General features: G+C 32.4%; 2 protein-coding genes across 2 annotated transcripts; one reads left to right on the forward strand and one right to left on the reverse strand.

Annotated features, from left to right (window-relative positions):
- Nucleotides 1-1189: 1189 nt before the first annotated feature.
- Nucleotides 1190-6611, forward strand: LOC121261946 (probable protein disulfide-isomerase A6). The gene is made up of 11 exons (XM_041164382.1): nucleotides 1190-1473; nucleotides 2422-2506; nucleotides 2710-2807; nucleotides 2924-2979; nucleotides 4350-4467; nucleotides 4637-4664; nucleotides 4762-4853; nucleotides 5022-5178; nucleotides 5261-5385; nucleotides 5576-5675; nucleotides 6262-6611. The coding sequence occupies exons 1-11, from the start codon at nucleotides 1316-1318 to the stop codon at nucleotides 6325-6327; spliced, it is 1083 nt and encodes a 360-aa protein (XP_041020316.1). The 5' UTR covers nucleotides 1190-1315; the 3' UTR covers nucleotides 6328-6611.
- A 5175-nt stretch (nucleotides 6612-11786) lies between these two features.
- Nucleotides 11787-13254, reverse strand: LOC121261949. The gene is made up of 2 exons (XM_041164385.1): nucleotides 12363-13254; nucleotides 11787-12132 (listed from the first exon to the last, which is right to left on the reverse strand). The coding sequence occupies exons 1-2, from the start codon at nucleotides 13205-13207 to the stop codon at nucleotides 12090-12092; spliced, it is 888 nt and encodes a 295-aa protein (XP_041020319.1). The 5' UTR covers nucleotides 13208-13254; the 3' UTR covers nucleotides 11787-12089.
- Nucleotides 13255-16311: the final 3057 nt, after the last annotated feature.

Below are 16311 nucleotides of genomic sequence, written 5' to 3' on the forward strand. Positions count from 1 at the left end.
AAAATGTAATTTGGATGAAGATTTCAGCTGAAATATCATCTGCCATAACCTGAAATAGTTGCAAATTACCAGGATAAACAAATCAACTGTTGGAAACAATGGACCAAAAAAAAAAAAAAAAAAAAAAAAGAAAAAAACAAACAAACATAAAAGAAAGCAAGCACATGAAAAAAAGTACATGCATATACCTTCAATTTCTACTGCTAAATTCTTCTTCATGACATATTCACATTGAAAATTATTGGCCTCATCAGATTTTGGAGAAAACCAATAAAAAAATCTAAATCCATTATTCTTAGTTCTTACAAAGAGAGTTAAAAGAGAAACACTTTAATTATAAAGAAATTACATAAAAATATATCTACAGAATAGCATGCCTTGATGTAATAAGTTTGATTGTAAAATAACTTTTATCATAAAATAGATATAGCAAGTCACATAAAATCACGTCAAATTTATGAGCTTAGTTTAATATAATTTCTTTGTATATGAAGTTCTTCTCAATTTAAAATTCTACATTCACATTCTTAAAATTTGGACAATAACATTCATCATTAATATTTTTTGAGTTTTATTACTCATCATTTCCATATGCTATACTTATTTTTATTTTTTAAAATTTTTTATTGTTCCTAAACTAATTGAATTTTTCTACTAATGATTCATATACCACATATTTGGTAAGAGAAAAAAAATAAAAAATAAAAAAATATGTGTGGTGTGAGGATAATAAGTAGAATTCTTCATATTTTTTATTAACAAATTTATAACATGATTTAACTTTTACATTTTACAATTTAAAATATATCTTTAGTAAAATAAATTTTATAATTTATTTTATTTTTTATTTTATAATTTATTTTATTTATAATAAATTATAAATTTTATAATTTATTTTATTTATAATAAATATTTATAATAAATTATAAATTTTATAATTTATTTTATTTTTTATTTTATAATTTATTTTATTTATAATAAATTATAAATTTTATAATTTATTTTATTTATAATAAATTACATTAAATTATTACAATTTAAAATGAATTTTCAAATAAGTTCTATAATAAATAAATAAATTTTATAATAAATTAAATTAAATCATTACAATTTAATAAATTACATTAAATTAGGTTACTACATAATTTTTTTTTTTTTTGTTTAAAATTTCTGTATAAATTAAGTATTGCTCAGTTGAAAAATCAAAAGAGGGAAGAACATAGAAATCGAGGCTATATACATCTTCGCATACCTCTCTGGCCACTTTCCATTTTCAAAACAAGAAAGCAAGCATCAAACAGAAAAATCACCGAAAATGTTGAGCTCAAGTACTCGATTCGCGTTGGTGGTCCTGGCTTTGGTACTCGCTACCTCATCGGCTCTCGCTGAAGACGTAGTTGTGCTCACCGACGACAACTTCGACAAGGAGGTCGGTCAAGATCGAGGCGCCCTCGTCGAGTTCTACGCTCCCTGGTACAACTAATCGATCGATCATTGCTTTTCCCTTCCCGATTCTTTGTTCGATTCCTGAGAAAACGTTGCAAAACGAAAATAAAGTCTTAAGATGAATTTCACTGGACTGAGAGACTTTAAGATTAAGAGTTATAGTTTATTTTTCTTTTTCTTTTTTTCGTTTTAGTTTTCTCGGCTTGTTACGGATCAGATCAGTGTTCGATGAGCTCGTAGCCTCGTACCTTGTTACAGTTTTTTTTTTTTTTTTTTGGAATATGATGATAATTGAAGCTGTGTGATTGGAGATCTGTGATTTGGAGCTCGATATTGCCATATTGGAATCCTTATTGGCCGATTGACTCTATATAGATCTGGGAAACTATCTTTTTGGGGGTAGAGAAAGTCCTTTGACTTTGCTCAATGCTATAAAGCGTAAATTTCAAATGATTAATACAATGCTTTTCCGAAATTTTTGTCTTTGATCTGTGTATTTAGTGGGTTCAATTTGGACTTATGCTAGCCTATTACTTGCTTGCATTTTATTAACTTGTAAATGATCAAATAGTTCATTGACTTAATTCGACGGCGGATGAATCCGTTCCTGTTGATAATTTCTTATCGTTCGTTAGAATAAGGAGTTGTTTGTATTTTTAAAATTATAAAATAAGAAGGTACATAATTTCTTGGATCAAGGCATCTGTGATATATCCTGTGTTGCATGTATTAAACAGAACAATGAAGTGCGGTACTCTGGTGTCCTTGCTGCATTTTGTGAAAGCATGGGGTTCATTAATTCAATCAGAAGCTTAACTGACTCTATCTCTGTTTTTTCTATTTTTGATGAATTAGTTTCTGGGCTCAGCTTTGTTTGAAACCCCCGACTAAATTCTATCATTGTAATACGGTTGACAGAAAGCTTGTTTTATGATGTCAGTTGTAAAGTCTTAACTATTTTGTGCCCCATGGCAGGTGTGGGCACTGTAAAAAGCTTGCCCCAGAGTATGAGAAGCTTGGCACAAGTTTCAAGAAAGCAAAATCTGTTCTTATTGGGAAGGTCGGCTCCACGAATCCTATTTTTTTTTATTTGTTTCTAATATTGCTATATTTCTTGATGTAAGATTTTCGATCAATTGTTCCAGTTGCCAATTAAAAGTAAGTTTAATTGTATTAGCATGACTTATTGCTCTTATGTTGCTACACTTTCAATGGAAATTCATGGGCATATTATTTCGCTTCATCTGACGGTTTCTGATGTAGGTGGACTGTGATGCACACAAGGATGTATGCTCTAAATATGGGGTTTCTGGATACCCAACTATTCAATGGTTTCCTAAAGGGTCCCTTGAACCCAAGAAGTGAGTGCCCTCCATTACCCCAAAGTTCTGCCCTCCATAGAACAATTTTTTTGACTACTCTTGTGGCCTTGAAGAATTTTACTTCAAAGATTTTAATCAAATTCTACATGTTTTAGGTATGAAGGTGCTCGTACTGCAGAAGCCCTTGCTGAGTTTGTGAACATGGAAGCAGGTACTAATATGCTTGTAATGCAATTGAATATGGCAATCCCAAAAAATTTGTCGATATTTCCTTCATTATGTGTATTTGGCTGCATCTGTTTTCCCCCCTCTAAGTTGCTCCATCTTTCTTTCTTGTGCTTGGGATTTTTTTCGTTTGCTTCATCCTTTTTTTCTTCTGGTCGCATATGTATTTTTGAGAGTTTGAATACTTCCTATGTATTATCTAGATATATTATCTTTTTTTCAAATTTCATTGGAATACTTGCACATCTTACCTTAATTTTGCTTGAGTGTCTGATTTGATGAATTGTTCCAATAGCTCAATCTTGTGGAATGTTTGTTTCATTAGATCGGCACAAGATTGGGAACTTGATGGTATAGCTGGTTTTTTTTGGTTTGTTTAATGCATTGAATTTAGGTAATGCTGTGGAGGATTGAATAATTTGGTTTCCAAATGGGAGGGGAAATTTTCAGTTAGATCCTTTTATGAGTCTCTTTTGGGTCCTCATAGTAACCACTTTCCTTCGAGGAATATTTGGAGATGTAAAGTTTCCTCCAAGATTGCTTTCTTTGGTTGGACTGCATCCCTTGGGAAAATTCTTGCCATTGACAACTTGAGGAAATGCAGTCTTATCATTATGGATTGGTGTTGCTTATGTAAGAAAAATGGGAAAACTGTGGATCATCTCTTGTTACACTGCGAGATGTCCAGGTCTTTGTGGGATGATATCTTCAACTGGACTGGCACGACTTGGGTGATGCCTAATAGGGTTGTGGATATTTTTCAGTGTTGGAAAGGTCTTTGGGGGTAATGCTCATATTGTTGTTGTTTGGAAAATGATAATGATTCATCTTTGTATCATGTGGTGCATTTGGATGGAGAGAAATGGTAGGTGCTTCGAAGACTGGGAGTGCATTTTGGGCGAGTTGAGGCGATTATTTTTCCAACACTTTGTTTACTTGGGCTTCTGTCTTTGATTGTGTTTCTATTAATAAAATTTTACTATTACCTATCAAAAAAATTTGCTCGAGTGGACCTACCATAATATTGGCGGTGGAATAACTTTACCATTGGCCAACTTCTTGAAGGTGAGAATTTATTTTCCAATGTTGCTCCTTTAGTCATTGAGTAGATATGGGTAGGTATGTTTGAAGATCCTTATGCCTGTCAGCGGATTTCTTCTTGAGTTTTGCCATGTTATGCACTGAGTTACTCCATTGATTGGTGCCTATTTGTTTTGTTGCTGCAACTTTGTTACATGGGGCTCCATCTCAAGGGTCTCTGTAGTTATTATCATCTTAGTACTTCTACATGGTATATCATGCTGCATTCAAAGTTGTCAACACAAATATTGATATCAAAGCGTTGCTTTGTTCCAGGGGTCAATGTGAAGATAGCCTCAATCCCTTCCAACGTAGTGGTGCTAACACCAGAGAGTTTTAATGAGATTGTCCTAGATGAAACTAAAGATGTTCTGGTTGAGTTCTATGCACCCTGGTAAGTTTGGGCGTTCGATTTTTCCTTAGACCCTTTCATGTACTCTACGATCTTAACATTGCAAATCAGTGAAGCTATTTCAGTTCAGATAAGGAGAAAAGGTCTGTTCCGGTTACTTGAAATTTGACATCTCTAAATTGCCCTTTTTTTGTGCGTGCTTGTGTGGCAGGTGTGGCCATTGCAAATCCCTTGCTCCGGTCAGTATATTGTTCGCTTCTTGATAATATTATCGTTGCAGATCTTTATCATGTGTCTAAAAAATGGTTATTCTTATGTCTGTTGTCTGTTCTCTAGATTTATGAAAAGGTTGCTACGGCATTTAAATTGGAGGAAGACGTGGTAATTGCTAATCTTGATGCCGATAAATACAAGGATTTGGCTGAAAAGTGAGTTCATTAGTACTGTAGAAAGATATCTAGGGTGTTTGCCATCAAATTTCAGATTTCTGTGATTGATAATTATGGACTTAAATGGGACTGTTAAAATCCACCAAACCAAATAGGACTTTTGTAAAAGGATTGAATAAGAGCAATGCAAAAATGCTGCTTTTGCAGGTATGATGTCAGTGGATTTCCCACGATAAAGTTTTTCCCAAAGAGCAACAAAGCTGGTGAAGATTTTGCTGGCGGCCGAGATTTAGATGACTTCGTAAATTTCATTAATGAGAAATGTGGCACTAGTCGTGATGGGAAAGGGCAACTCACATCCAAAGTTAGTGAGAGATTATAATCATAAATGGGTCATGGGTAACATATTTTAACTTTCTTGATCGATGTTATCTTTCTTGATGTAGGCTGGTCTAGTTGCAAGTTTGGACAACCTGGTGAAAGAGTTATTGAGTGCGGGAAGTGAAGAGAAGAAGGCAGTATTTAGCCAGATAGAAGAAGAAGTCAAGAAGCTCACAGGTTCAACCACCAGGTTATATCAATTACTTCATACTCCTGTCCAATACTTTTGTTGGATTTTATTTATACCCAAACAGTCTGTCAGAATGTAATTGTTTTGTGGCTGTCACCATGTATGAATTTTTTACTGGCCACAGGAATTGTTTGTGTAAAATACTAGAGTTTTCTTCTTCCAAGTTTGTGACTTAATTACATCCTTTTAGATATGGCAAGATTTACTTGAAAGCTGCGAAGAACTGTATGGAGAAAGGTGCCGATTATGCCAAGAATGAAGTTCAGCGACTGGAGCGCATTCTTGAGAAGGTAATATATCTCATCACTTTTCCATAAATCCTTCTCCACAAAGAATAAAAGCGTTTGGGAAAATGATAGATTTACTACCCTCTTACTACTCATTTTATATTTTATTTTTTTATTTTACTTAATGGTTAAGGAATTGACTATTAATAAAATTATATATTTTTTTAATTTTTTCTTAATAGTTAAGGATGTTAAAAAAATACTTAAAAGAAAATGATAAAAAAATAAAAAACTTGAAATGAACTATGAGTAGTAAATGGGTAGTAATAAGGTAGTAACCCTATCACTACCCAAATGTTTGTATGTATGAACAGTGTCAGGCGACAGTCGACCTAGACTATTACTTGACACTTCTTAATTGTGTAAAATATGAGATATATTACTTCATGTCATACCACTATGATTTGTTCTTAATATAATATGGAAGTCAATTATAATAGTCCATAACTAATACGTGAACGGTAACAAATGTGACATGTTGTTGTGCTGTTCTTAATTATAATGAGAGGTATCCCGGATGCCTTCATTGGCACCCACACAAACCTGCATATAACTCAATGGGCTCTTTCATTTTGTGTTGTTGGAACAGTCTATAAGCCCAGCAAAGGCAGATGAGTTCACTCTCAAGAAGAATATACTATCTACCTTCGCTTGATCTGTGGGATTCATAGGAGGAGCCACCTCTTTCCATTTTGCTTGGAGGTATGGGCAACCCAGTTACAAGCGTTTCTATTCTTGAGGTTTTGTAGCTCGGGAAATATACTCTCTCTATTTACCTTTAATGCTTATGATTTTCTTCACATTTTGAACTTTTTAAATTATAATTGTAGCAGAGAAGATAAGGTTAGTCAGTACACGATCGACAGTAATGTAGTGTTTTGACATTGGAAATCAGAATTATCATATGCTCCTTATGGCATGACTAGACGTTGATTGAAAGACTGTACAACATGTTTCAGTCTCTTCTTATATTTTTGGATATCTTTTTTTATTTGAATATATTTTTTGTATTTTTTATTTTATTTTTAATAAAAACTAAGATTGAAGAATTTTCGACGAGGAAGCTGAAGAATAATCTACCCTAAGATCTGATTATAGAAATACTCCTGCGATGACTTTTTTTTTTTTTTTAGCTTTTTATTTCAAACATTTTTTAAATGTGCAAATATTTTTTAAAAAAAAAAAACTTCAATACATATTATAATAATCACTTCCTTAATTATTAAGTAAATAAAAAATATATTAAAAAATAAAATAAAATATATAAACGGTAAATGGGCAAACTCAGTGCATAGCATCATTTTCCTTTGCTAAATCCCACTTCAAGCGAAAATCCGATAACAACCAAAGGCTCCTTTTATTGACCGACCCCTTTGCGGCTTTCATCCCTAGAAATTAATGCCCTCTTGAGGACGGTTCATCAGTGAGACAAGTCGTTTGTCCATTACATTCTGGGTTTGGGCAAGTGGTACATAGGTTTTGATTTTATGTAGCTTACCAAGTTCAAAACACCAGCCCAAACCTAGCTGTCGGTATTAGAAATGATGGTTACTCCAACTGGGGCCAGAGCCACTGTTACAAAACAGAAAGAATCGAATCGTTAATACATGGAGATGTTGAAGCTTAAGGAAAATAAATAAATAAATAACATGGAGATGTTGAAAATATGGGTTAATTTAAAATAATATATAATTATATGACATTATATACTGAAAGATATTGTAAATATAAAAAGATACGAAAATAATTAGTTAGAAAAAAATATTTGAAATGATTAAAAAATATTTAAATGATATAAATAAAAAATAAATAAATTGATGTATTATATATTGTAAAAATTAATATAGAAAACAGAAAAAGTTAATCTTGATTATATATTTTTAAGAATAGAATGAAAAAGTGGAATGTTTGTTGCTGTCTCCCTTTTGTCATCAACTCCCATGAACCAGATTTATACTCGGCGTACTCCTATATTTTGTGTACTGTGGGTTACAGTAGCCCAGAGAAGGCACAGATGAGTTACTCTCAAGAAGACTATCCTATCTACCCTTTGATTCTACCTTCGTGTGATCCACAAGAGTCGCAAGTGAGACTATCCTATCTAGCATGAAGCCTGAAGGTACCAGCAATCCAGTACCTGGATTTCTATTTTTTGAGCGTGGGAAATATATACTGTTTCAGTGGGCCTTTAACGCACTTCTTTTCTTTCAACACTCTGCACTTTTTCAAGCTACAATAATAAACAAGAGAAGTAGAGGGTAGCCTCCATGGCGTAGAAGAAATATTGAAATTCATAATTTTTTTTAGCAACCTTATCGTTATAACTTTTTCTATTCTTTTATTATTTTATGATGTGATATTAAATAATTAAAAATTATTTATTATATTTTATTTATAAATTTATCGTATATTTAAAGTTGAGATAATGAATAGATTTTTTTTTTTTATATTTATATTTTTAATTTTTTAACAAGTGACGTGGCAGTATATTGTGGCCCCACTGGCAAAATGAATGGTATAAATCATGAGAGAATAGTATCATTTCTTTTCACATTATTGGGTGTTCCCAGCCAAACCCTACTGTGTAGCGTGCCAGACTTTTCTGTCAAAGAACTTGCATTCCCTTTGATTATAAAGGTGAGCAACTGATCTGATATTTTGCCAGCAAATTGGGATAATTAGATATGTAACAATTCCCCTAGAGGTATCTAATGCCTCTGTCCTAGTAGAGATGGGTGCTCAGCTTTGACAGTGTTTGTGTATTACGCCATTACATAGGCCACCATTGTTGTAAAGATTGCATGCTTTTTGGTGCATAGGCAGGCCAATGGGGGCAAAACCAAGTGAGAGTAGTAACACATGTTAAGCTCCAAAATTACAGAATGTGTGCGGATTGAAGTTGCAGTCTTGCAGGAGAGCCAGTCGACCGAACCCAGCTGATTAAGGAGCGATTGAAGTCCCAAACAAAACTCAAACCAGGAAAAATGAAGAAGAACTTTTACAGTGCCTGCAGAGGGACTCTGAAAAGTTTCACATGGATCACGCACCACGAACCAAGGCAATCCAATCAGAAAGTGGTGCTTAACATTAGTCCCACAGGGTGCAGCAGCAGCAGCAGCAGCAGTAGCAGTGTGGACTGTTTCATGATTCATGATGTGGTGTGAGCTTCTTTGTTCAGATTAGGAACAGACAAAAGGACGCCCTCGCACCGTCACATCCCTGAGCTTCATGTACACATTGTGCGAAGGGAGGGATCGATGAGATCGATGTGATTGCAAAGAGATTTTTCTTGGGGGTTGGGGAATTTTTACTTTCTTCGTATTAGATTCGATTCTCTTATTATTGAAGAAAACTGAACCTTTCATATTGTCTTTGATGCTGGCACACACACAAGCTTTTACCCAAACCTTGGTAAACTCGCACTGCAAAGTTCCCTCTTTTCAGATCTTTTCAAATCCTGCTTTCTCGGATTAAGTTGAGAATCGTCTACCTACCCTCTTGGAAAATAAATTCTAATTTTGATTTCAACGTGGTTGACGAAAGCAAATGCAAATTCATATAGAATTCACATTGTTATATAGTCATTTTAATGTCCTTTCTACAAAAGAGGTATTGTATCTGTTACTATTTATTTTTATATTTTAATACAGAACTTTTTCATAAGGTATGAAGTGGTGAATAGTAATTAATGAGAATAATTTTTTTTTATCGAGTTGAAAGAAGTCGAGAAAATTGATTTTTTTATTTTTTTAAGAATTAAAACCCAAATGCAAATCCTTATTTTGGGTTTTTTTTTTTCATGGCTTTTTATTTTTGTCTCGCCCTGAAAAAAAAAAAAAAAAAAAAAAAAAAAAAAAAAAACTAGAAATAGTTAGAAGTGCTCCCTGGTATCAGAAGAAACGCCTATCTCAGATCGATCCCTCTTGTTAAATAAAATTTGACAGTAATTGTTTTTATCTTCTGTGGCGATTACAGAGGGGTAACTAAATGCAAAGATAGGATAGGGAGAAGACAGTTTTCTTTTCAGAAGATAGGGTTTGGTGAAGAAAAGTCATAGATTTCGACTTTAGACAGGAGATTTAGGGATGAAATGGGACCAGAAGTAACCAACATTTCCGCGTACGTCCACCTACATTTTGATCCAACGGTGTGGGATTTTCACCCGGATCTTTTCTACTACAACCCCAACTTTCTGTTTGATTCCTTGGAAATTTGGATATAAAAGCCAATGAAAACTAATGGGTATGGGGACCAATATGATTTGGCTTTGCAGTTTGCTTCTATTTTCTATTCCTTGTCATCTCACCAGCTCTAACATTAATAAGATGAACCTTTGTGACAGCGTGACCCATTTGAATTTAAAGATTATTAGGCCGTTTGTATCTAACATTATTCACTTAATAAGTAATGAATAGTTTGTAAATAATAATATATAACTTGTGAATAATAGTAACGTAATATGAAAAAAATAAGACTTAATTTGGATCTCCAACTCCTTCCAACTCATCATTATAATTTTTTTAAATTTTAACACAAAATATAATAAATAATTTAATTTTTTTAAATTTTAAAATAATAATAATATTAAAAAATCATATTTTAACAATATTTTATTATCTCAACTCAACTTACTTCAACATCTAAACACACTCTAAATCTACACTAACCAAGATCCGTCCCGAAGATGAGTCCCGAGGCAAATTTTTTTTTCTAAAGTATTTTTTAAATGATATGAATTTTTTTAAAAAAAAATATCTAAAGATATGAAAAAATAATCTCATATGAAACAGTAATCTATTTTTTGTTTTTCCTCCTTTTCATTACTTTTTATTACTTATTACTATTTAATATTTTATCATTCTTTATTCATTATTTTTTCATTACCATTTATAAATAATCTCATATCCCCTTAGCCTAATCACCTACATTTAGATCTTCCCTAGTTAATTGGTTCAATTGCGATCAAAGTAAAATTATTTCATAGAGCACTCGTTGAATTAGTTAAAAAAGCTATAAAAGTTAAATTCAATGAATATTTAACTATTAAAAAACAAAATATATTTATATTAAATTAACCAAATTCTAAATATTTAGAATTTGTATAATAACTTTTAAAAAATTTTTTAAATTTAAAAATTATTGTACATACATCAAATACATATTTTATTAATTATTTTTCACTCTTTCTTTCTATCACATATTTTATTACAATTAATATAATAATTTGAGATAGTGATATATTAATCTAATAAGAATATAATTATTAATTAATATATAATAAATAGAATAGTAAAACATGATAAAATAAAATAAATTAATAATTAAAAAAATTAAATATTTTTAAAATTATTAATTATTTATTACTATATAATAAATAAATATATAATCTAATATAAAAATTTAATATAAATAATTAAAATTAAATTCATCTTATATTATTTTATTATTAAATAATAAAAAAATAACTATTTCAATATAAAAATTTATGTGAATAGAATAGCCAAAATTCAAATTTTTTTTACCTTCATAAAAAAAAATATCTTTTAATTTTAACTAATCCAATTGAAAGTGCTCGAGTAGGTTCCGTCGCAAGAAAAAAATTAAAATCTATTTGCAAGTTTATTTTTTTGTTAACATAATAAAGACATTATTGAAATAAAAGCCAAATCCGCCACAGCAACTTTAAAAAAAAAAAAAAAAAAGGGTACTTTAATCCAAAACATGTACTATAATAAAATTAAATGGGAGATTGTGAATCTCCGATTTGTAGATATTATCTCGGATTGTCTAATCTATACTCCAAAGAATCCCAACTACTGCATCATGCAACATGCGCCATATGAATCATAGCGCTTGAGCCAGGAAGATACAACCAAACACGCGTACATTTCCTCTAGCTCTTTCCAGTTTTCTCTCACACACACACACCATGCAGTTCAAATTATTGGTACAATAATCCAAATAAAGCCTCTGCATCCTAATGATGCAGTTTGGGTTCACCATTACAGCACTGGAAAAAGCCTCAGATCATTGGTACAACAACTAGATTGACTTTGACTGTTAACTTTTTAGCAATCCACAGTTCATCTTCCTCGTGGTTGCTTACAACAAACAAACAAACAAACCCCATTAGAGAAAGTTCCATTACATATCAAACTGATACAGCTGCTGCAATACTTTAGCTCTAAACAAAACATTACTTCATCAACCCCATCAAAATGAGGGACAGCTTCTCTTTTAAGCAGACAGAGAAGATCCAACAATAAATACTTAGATAATTATAATCATAAAAATCCTAAATAGAAAGGAAAAAAAAAATCTGTACAGTTTTTCTTCAACCCCAGCAGAGATATTTACCTGGAGGAGACTGGGTTTAAAGCTCTGGCGAGTCCGTTCATGGCTCCATAACCCTTTGAACTAAACCCCAAGCACCCAAGCAACCCTTGCTTGTAAGGCAAGAAAGTCTTCCTCCTCATTTCCTCAGCTTGGGCTCTATTAGCTGTGTAATGCAACTCATGTGGCGACGGTGGCATGCGCCTCTTTCCGACCCCATTGGTGGGCTTTCCGGCCGGTTTCTTGGCCGAACCTCGTCCATTTCCCTTACTTTTCTCTGATTCTGAAGCCGCAGTGACCGAGTTGGTAACCTTGTTATCCTTATCTCTTGCAACGAGGCTTGGAAGCGTTTGGTTTCCAGGTTTTTTTTCTTTAATGGGAGAAAACGAAATCGAAGACCAGAACTTGTTGCTTCTCCCTTCGCTTTTGCTTCTGAGAAAGTCTTTTAAGAAAACCCACCTCTTTGAGCTCCTCCCAGCCGAAGAAGATCTTGAAGACGAAGCAGAAACCGAAGGAGTGGTAGTCTCTGAGCACAACTCTTCAATCTTTTCCCTCTCATTTTCTTCTACTTCCAAACAACCACCCTTCTCTGCCATGCTCGTGTTTTTCTCGATATCTTCGTTCTCCGTCCACTCATGTCCTGTGTTTCTCACCGGAGACATAGATCTGGTTCTTCTGCGCAGAGACTTATCGCGTAGTCTCAGATCTCTACCTCTCACGCCATGCTGATCCGCGTCATACTCATCCACTTCTGCTCCAAGATCCAGTAACGGAGCTAAGACCTGAGGCTGCTCCAAGTGGGTGGAAAGTTTCATGGGGCGGATCTTCCCGTTCAAGAAAAGCTCGTCCGCAGAGCTCATAAACGGCCCTGTGCTACCCAACCCTCCCGAACCAAACCTCGCAGAGAACTCAAAGTCGTCCATTGTTGAAGAAGAATGAGGCTTTGTTGTATTCGATGATGTCAAAGCCAAGCTCATGAGTGCAAAGTGCATTGGGCTCGCAGGGGCACTGTAGAAGAAGCCGGAGACAGGGGCGCCACGGCCAGGGCTAGAGGGAGCACTGACATAAGGAGTAGAACAAGAGCTATCCATGTCTTCGAAACAGGGTTGGGTTTCGTCTGCGTTATAGCTGCTGGGGTTCGGAAGCTCTGGGTTTGAGGATTCCCCATTGTTGTTGTTGGGGTTCGGAGTTTCGAGGTCCATTGCGTCGTTAGTTTGTCAGCGTTTGCGAATGAGTGAATTGTATTTGTGCGAGGCAAAGCAAATGAAATGCACACAGAGTGGGAGTGGGTGAGTGTAATTGCCCCTTATTTTTGGGTTTTATTACGTCAATGCCAAGTTTCATTTTTTACTATTTGAAAGATTAATATGATTTGATATAATAAAAACTTATTTATAAATTATAATTGATTTATCACGTGAAAAATGACAATTAATTTTTTGTAAGAGTACGTTATATTTCATCCTTTCATTTTATTTTTATCTCATTATATAAGATATAACATATTTATTATTATTAATTGATAAAAATTATCTAATAAAAGATCATTTAATATTAATAAATATGTCACATCTTATATAATAAAATAAAAATAAAATAATAATATAACGTATAGAATTTTTTTATAAGATTTTTATTAAAGTAAGTACATCTTATTTAGAATTACAGAAGTATTCCTTGCACGTTTGTGTTGAGAAATACTTAGTTTATAAAAAAAAATCTATAAAAATAAACTTATGAATAATTTATATTTGATATCTCGTTATATCAATTTATAAATTTATTTTTATAAAATCTCTTTACAGATGCAACACTTCCCTATCTTCTTATATTAGGTATGTTATGTTTTAGTAGCGTTTTCTTTTTAAAAAAATTAGCAATGTGTACCTTATAGTTAGATCTTGAATATACAAAATATCTAGTTAAAAAAAAGTAGAAAATATATATACTAGGTGAATTTGTTATATATTATCTATTATTCACTTCACATTTTATAACTGATAATTTTTTTTATAATGCGTTAAATTTTTTTATAGGGTGTGAGATGTGGAATAGTAAATAGTAATTAATAAAAAGAATTATTCTAAAAAAAAAATATGTACTAATTACATGTTCAATAGACAATTATCTATTTTTAGAGATGAATTAGACGAAATTTGAAGAAAAACTCTCTACTTTTCAAAATACACAAAAATGATATTCTCAATTTACTACTAATCAAAACTATTAAAAATTGCAGAACATAGTGGTGGTGAAGGATATACATGAGAAATAGAATGTTATAAGGGAAAATGTGACCTAAAAAGAATGAAAAGGAGTAGTGAGATTGAGACTTGAGATAGGAGAACGGGGGATTGATTGTATGCGTGGGGAAATGGAAAAGGGTCCCATTTTAGCCTAAAAAAAATTCATTGCAGAACAGCAGGGGGCGGCACGTTCACCTTCCCCAAGTTTGTAGGTTATGTTCTTCTGTGTTGCCACCCCACGATTCTTCTCCTGGCTAATGCAGACCGACCATTTTCCAGTAGGACCCGCCTTGACTACAATGCAGACGTCGGTGTCTTCCACCTTTGTCCCAAGCAAAGGTAGAAAAATCTGAGTCGGAAGTTGCAGTGTTGTACAGCTTTCTTTAATGTCATGCAAATTTCAAAGCTTGAAACTCTTCGCAATGAATATGATGGCAGTGAAAAGATGTGTATCATGCGAAAAAACAGATAGAGAGAAGTCATTAAAATCTTGTGATGAAGTTTTCCTGCTGCACTTCTTTAATATTTGGATATCTGTTATGTCTTTTTATCGTTAAAATTTTGAATTCTTAGAGCATTTAATGGCATTTACAAGTTGTGTTGGGGAAAAAAACCATTAAAAGCGATCTGCTATAAGTGTTTTTCTTTTGCTGCACTCCTTTAATTTTGGGTATCTTTTTCTATTTTGCTCAGTCATTATTTGAAATGGAACATCAAAATGTTCATTTTCTTATAGAGGGGGATATTTAGAATCATAGATAGTTCTAATCATAAATAAATTACAAAAAAATAATTTTACAAACTTATTTGATATGATATGGTTCGTCAGATTGTAAAGTTACTTTTATTGTGAAATATATCTAAAAGATGAAGCCATGTTATTTTGTAAAATTATTTTTTATGTAATCTCTTTGTGGTTGTAGTAGTCTTCTTCTTAAAATTGGAGGATTTAGGAGTGGTTTGAATTTAGAGATGAGTTGAGATGGTTTGTGAATAGTAGAATAAAAGTTGAATTACTTATTATATTTTGTGTGAGAATTTAAAAAAATTATTTTGAAATTTAAAAAAGTTAAATTATTTATTATATTTTATATAAAAATTTAAAAAAATTATAATAATAAAATAAGATAAATTAAATTAAATTAAAGTGAGTTTTAAATACAACAAAGCTGAGAAAATTAGAACAAAACTTGATGCCATCTTAGAATTCTGGCACAATCACTGTTTTTATTCGATTTCAGGAAAAGAAGAGGAAAGGGGCTCTTATTCATAGTACCCAGTTTTGCAGAAGGGTTTACAAGGTGGCGAAAAGCCATTTCTACCTGACTTTTATCTAAGGCCAAGGTACACCTTTGAAACAGAGAGTCTTAGCTCTCTTCATAGGATCCTAAGTTTAGGGCAGCAGCAACGAGGCTGAGGGTCTGCATCCACACACCATCTTCTCTATTAATAATTAGGTTGTGTTTGAATGTTGAAGTGAGTTAAGTTGAGTTGAATTGAATTGAGATGATAAAATATTATTAGAATATTATTTTTAATATTATTATTATTTTAAAATTTAAAAAAGTTGAATTATTTATTATATTTTATATTAAAATTTAAAAAAATTATAATGATAAATTGAGATGAATTAAAAGGAATTAAATAACCAAATGAAGCCTTAATCATCATAACAATAATCTGCTTCCTTAAACTATTCATTCATCAAATATAAACAAATAAATATAGCATACTAATCTGCAGACTATGATAAAGAATGCAAGGGTCTCTTTTCAGTTTCCCTATAACCAAGAAAGAAAGAATATTGGTGTTAGCCATACTGTAATAGGTAGGAAAGAGAATGCACCAGCCAATTAAAAATCATGTGCATTTTGTCCAAGCCCTATCACAGGAATTAAAAAAGCATTGAATTTGAGAGCAAACATCTGGCACTTCAGATTTTAGATTCTTAATTTCTTACCCAGAAATCAGTTAACTTGAAGCAATGTATATGCTTGGATTAAAAATAGACAATTCTCTTTTATAGAATTAATTTTATGAGATGAGTTAGGTCCATAAAA

This window comes from Juglans microcarpa x Juglans regia, chromosome 4S (assembly GCF_004785595.1).
Source record: "Juglans microcarpa x Juglans regia isolate MS1-56 chromosome 4S, Jm3101_v1.0, whole genome shotgun sequence".
Lineage (NCBI taxonomy): Eukaryota > Viridiplantae > Streptophyta > Magnoliopsida > Fagales > Juglandaceae > Juglans > Juglans microcarpa x Juglans regia.